Source organism: Mobula hypostoma, chromosome 8 (genome assembly GCF_963921235.1).
Source record: "Mobula hypostoma chromosome 8, sMobHyp1.1, whole genome shotgun sequence".
NCBI lineage: Eukaryota > Metazoa > Chordata > Chondrichthyes > Myliobatiformes > Myliobatidae > Mobula > Mobula hypostoma.
The window spans coordinates 110,317,652-110,325,036 of NC_086104.1; the positions used below are offsets into that span (position 1 = coordinate 110,317,652).

General features: G+C 46.3%; 1 protein-coding gene across 1 annotated transcript; it reads right to left on the reverse strand.

Annotated features, from left to right (window-relative positions):
• Nucleotides 1-6,461: 6,461 nt before the first annotated feature.
• On the reverse strand, nucleotides 6,462-7,013 carry LOC134351180 (platelet-activating factor receptor-like). The gene has a single exon (XM_063057291.1). The coding sequence runs from the start codon at nucleotides 7,011-7,013 to the stop codon at nucleotides 6,462-6,464; it is 552 nt and encodes a 183-aa protein (XP_062913361.1).
• Nucleotides 7,014-7,385: the final 372 nt, after the last annotated feature.

Sequence of the window (7,385 nt, forward strand, 5' to 3'; positions counted from 1 at the left end):
CCTCTTTTGGCGCAGGTGTGACCTGTACAAAAAGGACGGGTTACACTTAAATCCTAGGGGGACCAATATCCTGGCAGGGAGATTAGCGGGGGCTACTGAGGTGACTTTAAACTAGAATGGTTGGGGGGTGGGAATCAAATTAAAGCGGCTAGGTGTGAGGAGGTTAGTTCACAACAGAGGGATGGGAACCAGTGCAGAGAGACAGAGGGGTGTAAAGTGAGCGTAGAAGCAAAAAGTACAAAGGGGAAAAGTAAAAGTGGCAGGCCGACAAATCCAGGGCAAGCATTAAAAAGGGCTAAGAGAGTTGTAAATGAGCGCCTGAAGGCTTTATGTGTCAATGCAAGGAGCATTCGTAATAAGGTGGATGAATTGAAAGTGCAGATTGTTATTAATGATTATGATATAGTTGGGATCACAGAGACATGGCTCCAGGGTGACCAGGGATGGGAGCTCAACGTTCAGGGATATTCAATATTCAGGAGGGATAGACATGAAGGAAGGGGAGGTGGGGTGGCGTTGCTGGTTAAAAAAGAGATTAACGCAATAGAAAGGAAGGACATAAGCCGGGAAGATGTGGAATCGATATGGGTAGAGCTGCGTAACACTAAGGGGCAGAAGACGCTGGTGGGAGTTGTGTACAGGCCACCTAACAGTAGTAGTGAGGTCGGAGATGGTATTAAACAGGAAATTAGAAATGTGTGCAATAAAGGAACAGCAGTTATAATGGGTGACTTCAATCTACATGTAGACTGGGTGAACCAAATTGGTAAAGGTGCTGAGGAAGAGGATTTCTTGGAATGTATGCGGGATGGTTTTTTGAACCAACATGTCGAGGAACCGACTAGAGAGCAGGCTATTCTGGACTGGGTTTTGAGCAATGAGGAAGGGTTAATTAGCGATCTTGTCGTGAGAGGCCCCTTGGGTAAGAGTGACCATAATATGGTGGAATTCTTCATTAACATGGAGAGTGACGTAGTTAATTCAGAAACAAAGGATCTGAACTTAAAGAGGGGTAACTTTGAAGGTATGAGACGTGAATTAGCTAAGATAGACTGGCAAATGACACTTCAAGGATTGACGGTGGATATGCAATGGCAGGCATTTAAAGGTTGCATGGATGAACTACAACAATTGTTCATCCCAGTTTGGCAAAAGAATAAATCAAGGAAGGTAGTGCACCCGTGGCTGACAAGAGAAATTAGGGATAGTATCAATTCCAAAGAAGTAGCATACAAATTAGCCAGAGAAAGTGGCTCACCTGAGGACTGGGAGAAATTCAGAGTTCAGCAGAGGAGGACAAAGGGCTTAATTAGGAAGGGGAAAAAAGATTATGAGAGAAAACTGGCAGAGAACATAAAAACGGACTGTAAAAGCTTTTATAGATATGTAAAAAGGAAAAGACTGATAAAGACAAATGTAGGTCCCCTGCAAACAGAAACAGGTGAATTGATTATGGGGAGCAAGGACATGGCAGAGCAATTGAATAATTACTTTGGTTCTGTCTTCACTAAGGAGGACATAAATAATCTTCCAGAAATAGTAAGGGACAGAGGGTCCAGTGAGATGGAGGAACTGAGCGAAATACATGTTAGTAGGGAAGTGGTGTTAGGTAAATTGAAGGGATTGAAGGCAGATAAATCCCCAGGGCCAGATGGTCTGCATCCCAGAGTGCTTAAGGAAGTGGCCCAAGAAATAGTGGATGCATTAGTGATAATTTTTCAAAACTCGTTAGATTCTGGACTAGTTCCTGAGGATTGGAGGGTGGCTAATGTAACCCCACTTTTTAAAAAAGGAGGGAGAGAGAAACCGGGGAATGATAGGCCGGTTAGCCTAACGTCGGTGGTGGGGAAACTGCTGGAGTCAGTTATCAAGGATGTGATAACAGCACATTTGGAAAGCGGTGAAATGATCGGACAAAGTCAGCATGGATTTGTGAAAGGAAAATCATGTCTGACGAATCTCATAGAATTTTTTGAGGATGTAACTAGTAGAGTGGATAGGGGAGAACCAGTGGATGTGGTATATTTGGATTTTCAAAAGGCTTTTGACAAGGTCCCACACAGGAGATTAGTGTGCAAACTTAAAGCACACAGTATTGGGGGTAAGGTATTGGTGTGGGTGGAGAATTGGTTAGCAGACAGGAAGCAAAGAGTGGGAATAAACGGGACCTTTTCAGAATGGCAGGCGGTGACTAGTGGGGTACCACAAGGCTCAGTGCTGGGACCCCAGTTGTTTACAATATATATTAATGACTTGGATGAGGGAATTAAATGCAGCATCTCCAAGTTTGCGGATGACACGAAGCTGGGTGGCAGTGTTAGCAGTGAGGAGGATGCTAAGAGGATGCAGGGTGACTTGGATAGGTTGGGTGAGTGGGCAAACTCATGGCAGATGCAATTTAATGTGGATAAATGTGAAGTTATCCACTTTGGTGGCAAAAATAGGAAAACAGATTATTATCTGAATGGTGGCCGATTAGGAAAAGGGGAGGTGCAACGAGACCTGGGTGTCATTATACACCAGTCATTGAAAGTGGGCATGCAGGTACAGCAGGCGGTGAAAAAGGCGAATGGTATGCTGGCATTTATAGCGAGAGGATTCGAGTACAGGAGCAGGGAGGTACTACTGCAGTTGTACAAGGCCTTGGTGAGACCACACCTGGAGTATTGTGTGCAGTTTTGGTCCCCTAATCTGAGGAAAGACATCTTTGCCATAGAGGGAGTACAAAGAAGGTTCACCAGATTGATTCCTGGGATGGCAGGTCTTTCATATGAAGAAAGACTGGATGAACTGGGCTTGTACTCGTTGGAATTTAGAAGATTGAGGGGGGATCTGATTGAAACGTATAAGATCCTAAAGGGATTGGACAGGCTAGATGCGGGAAGATTGTTCCCGATGTTGGGGAGGTCTAGAACGAGGGGTCACAGTTTGAGGATAGAGGGGAAGCCTTTTAGGACCGAGGTTAGGAAAAACTTCTTCACACAGAGAGTGGTGAATCTGTGGAATTCTCTGCCACAGCAAACTGTTGAGGCCAGTTCATTAGCTATGTTTAAAAGGAAGTTAGATATGGCCCTTGTGGCTACAGGGGTCAGGGGGTATGGAGGGAAGGCTGGGTTCTGAGTTGGATGATCAGCCATGATCATAATAAATGGCGGTGCAGGCTCGAAGGGCCGAATGGCCTACTCCTGCACCTATTTTCTATGTTTCTATGTTTCTATGTTTCTATGTTGTTCCCTTATTCAAGAAAGGGAGTAGAGATAGCCCAGGAAATTATAGACCAGTGAGTCTTACCCTCAGTAAGTTGATGGAGAAGATCCTGAGAGGCAGGATTTACGAACATTTGGAGAGGCATAATATGATTAGGAATAGTCAGCATGGCTTTGTCAAAGGCAGGTTGTGCCTTATGAGCCCGAATGAATTTTTTGAGGATGTGACTAAGCACGTTGATGAAGGTAGAGCCGTAGATGTAATGTATATGGATTTTAGCAAGGCATTTGATTAGGTCCATGTAAGGCTTATTGAGAAAGTAAGGAGGCAGGGGATCCAAGGGAATATTGTTTTGTGAATCCAGAACTGGCTTGGACACAGAAGGCAAAGAGTGGTTGTAGATGGGTCATATCCTGCATGGAGGTCAGTGACCCGTGGTGTGCCTCAGGGATCTGTTCTGGGACCTCTTCTCTTTGTGATTTTTATAAATGACCTGGATGAGGAAGTGGAAGGATGGGTTAGAAAACTTGCTGATGACACAAAGGTTGGGGTGTTGTGGATGATGTGGAGGGTTGTCGGAGGTTACAATGGGACATCGATAGGATGCAAATCTGGGCTGAGAAGTGGCAGATGGAGTTCAACCCAGATAACTGTGAAGTATTTCATTTTTGTAGGTCAAATATGATGGCAGAATATAGTATTAATGGTAAGATTCTTGGCAGTCTGGAGGGATCTTGGGGTCCGAGTCCATAGGACACTCAAAGCTGCTGCGCAAGTTGACTCTGTGGTTAAGAAAGTATACGGTGCATTGCTCTTCATCAATCATGGGATTGAATTTAAGAGCCGAGAGGTAATGTTACAGCTATATAGGACCCTGGTCAGATCCCACTTGGAGTACTGTGCTCAATTCTGGTTGCCTCACAATAAGAAGGACATGGAAACCATAGAAAGTGTGCAGCACACATCAAAGTTGCTGGTGAACGCAGCAGGCCAAGCAGCATCTATAGGAAGAGGTGCAGTTGACGTTTCAGGCCGAGACCCTTCGTCAGGACTAACTGAAGGAAGAGTGAGTAAGGGATTTGAAAGTTGGAGCGGGAGGGGGAGATCCAAAATGATAGGAGAAGACAGGAGGGGGAGGGATAGAGCCAAGAGCTGGACAGGTGATTGGCAAAAGGGGATACGAGAGGATCATGGGACAGGAGGTCCGGGAAGAAAGACGGTGGGGGGGGGGGACCCAGAGGATGGGTAAGGGGTATATTCAGAGGGACAGAGGGAGAAAAAGGAGAGTGAGAGAAAGAATGTGTGCATAAAAATAAGTAACAGATGGGGTGCGAGGGGGAGGTGGGGCCTTAGCGCAAGTTAGAGAAGTCGATGTTCATGCCATCAAGTTGGAGGCTACCCAGACGGAATATAAGGTGTTGTTCCTCCAACCTGAGTGTGGCTTCATCTTTACAGTAGAGGAGGCCGTGGATAGACATGTCAGAATGGGAATGGGATGTGGAATTAAAATGTGTGGCCATTGGGAGATCCTGCTTTCTCTGGTGGACAAAGCGTAGATGTTCAGCAAAGCAGTCTCCCAGTCTGCGTCGTGTCTCGCCAATATATAAAAGGCCACATCGGGAGCACCGGACGCAGTATATCACCCCAGTCATCTCACAGGTGAAGTGTTGCCTCACCTGGAAGGAGTGTTTGGGGCCCTGAATGGTGGTAAGGGAGGAAGTGTAAGGGCATGTGTAGCACTTGTTCCGCTTACACGGATAAGTGCAAGGAGGGAGATCAGTGGGGAGGGATGGGGGGGACGAATGGACAAGGGAGTTGTGTAGGGAGCGATCCCTGCGGAATGCAGAGGGGGGGGAGGGAAAGATGTGCTTAGTGGTGGGATTCCGTTGGAGGTGGCAGAAGTTATGGAGAATAATATGTTGGACCCGGAGGCTGGTGGGGTGGTAGGTGAGGACCAGGGGAACCCTATTCCTAGTGGGGTGGAGGGAGGATGGAGTGAGAGCAGATGTACGTGAAATGGGGGAGATGCGTTTAAGAGCAGAGTTGATAGTGGAGGAAGGGAAACCTCTTTCTTTAAAAAAGGAAGACATCTCCCTCGTCCTAGAATGAAAAGCCTCATCCTGAGAGCAGATGCGGCGGAGATGGAGGAATTGCGAGAAGGGGATGGCGTTTTTGCAAGAGACAGGGTGAGAAGAGGAATAGTCCAGATAGCTGTGAGAGTCAGTAGGCTTATAGTAGACATCAGTGGATAAGCTGTCTCCAGAGACGGAGACAGAAAGATCTAGAAAGGGGAGGGAGGTGTCGGAAATGGACCAGGTAAACTTGAGGGCAGGGTGAAAGTTGGAGGCAAAGTTAATAAAGTCAACGAGTTCTGCATGCGTGCAGGAAGCAGCGCCAATGCAGTCGTCGATGTAGCGAAGGAAAAGTGGGGGACAGATACCAAAATAGGCACGGAACATAGATTGTTCCACAAACCCAACAAAAAGGCAGGCATAGCTAGGACCCATACGAGTGCCCATGGCTACACCTTTAGTTTGGAGGAAGTGGGAGGAGCTAAAGGAGAAATTATTAAGAGTAAGGACTAATCCCGTTAGACGGAGCAGAGTGGTGGTAGAGGGGAACTGATTAGGTCTGGAATCCAAAAAGAAGCGGAGAGCTTTGAGACCTTCCTGATGGGGGATGGAAGTATATAAGGACTGGACATCCATGGTGAAAATAAAGCGGTCCGGGGCCAGGGAACTTAAAATCATCGAAAAGTTTAAGAGCGTGAGAAAGAGTGCAAAGGAGATTTACATGGATGTTGCCTGGACTGGGGAGCATGCCTTATGAGAATAGGTTGAGTGAACTTGGCCTTTTCTCCTTGGAGCGACCGAGGATGAGAGGTGACCTGATAGAGGTGTACAAGATAATGAGGGGCATTGATTGTGTCGATAGTCAGAAGCTTTTTCCCAGGGCTGAAATGGCTAGCACAAGAGGACATAGTTTTAAGGTGCTTGGAAGTAGGTACAGAGGAGATGCCAGGAGTAAGTTTTTTTACGCAGAGAGTGGTGAGTGCATGCAATGGGCTGCCGGCGGTGTTGGCGGAAGCGGAAACAATAGGGTCTTTTAAGAGACTCCTGGGTAGTTACATGGAGCTTCGAAAAATAGAGGGCTATGGGTAACCCTGGGTAATTTCAAAGGTAAGGGCATGTTCGGCACAGCTTTGTTGGCTGAAGGGCCTGTATTGTGCTGTAGTTTTCTATGTTTCCATGTTTCTAAACCTGATCCCACCGGTCATTCACATAATTTTCAAAACAACTTGTTTTGTTGTCCTCTCTTTTATTGGTGTGGTTACTGTTTGTGATCAAAATAGGTATAGAAGCACCCAGAGTTCCTGTCCATATTACAGCGGTAAGGATGACAGCTCTTACCACCTGCTTCGTCTGAGCTGTTTTCAGCGGCCGTGAGACAGCGAGGTAGCGGCTGAAGCTTATCAGTGACAAGAAGCAGAGAGTGCTGTAGGTGTTGATGTAAAACAGAGACCCAAAGAAACCGCACGCACGGTCGGATAATCTCCAGTTTCTTCCGTTATTGTAATAATCGACCCAGACTGGAAGAAACACAACGAACATCAGGTCCGCCAGTGTCAAATTGATCATGTAGATTTTGACTTCAGTCAGTCTTTTATTGGCTTTGTTGTATAATAAATAAAAGCATGCTACGATGTTTTCCGGAAGCCCTATAATAAAGAGAAGACTGTAGATTACAACGAAAAATCTGGGTGCAAATGCAGATGACTGGTATAATTTGTCGTTCGTGCAGGTCATGTTTGCCGCCGGTCACCCAGTGAAAGTAGCACAATTGTCTCCGTGAAGCTGCGGTAAATCCACCGATCACCTCCCTGCACTGTGCGAGATGGGTGCTGATCAAGTTTTTACTCCGCAGTTGCGTGAACAACTCCCAGATGCCGTTCTTCTACGAATGTGAATGCTTGATTGTTAATTGTATCAGTGTCCAAGCGAGTTCAGTCTCAGACCCTTCCAACTTCTCTCGTTCTGTTAGCTTGACTCCAGATGGAGAAAGTCTCGTCTTTTCAGTTACTTCTAGGACTGGAGCTAACGGTCAATAATATTTCGCAGTCCTAATACCGAATGTGAAGTGTCATAGAAACAGGAACAGAATCTGCCGCGGACTTAGGG

What these genes read in the sequence shown, in the direction of transcription:
- LOC134351180 (XM_063057291.1), bottom strand. Translation starts at nt 7,013, where the DNA reads ATGACCTGCACGAACGACAAATTATACCAGTCATCTGCATTTGCACCC.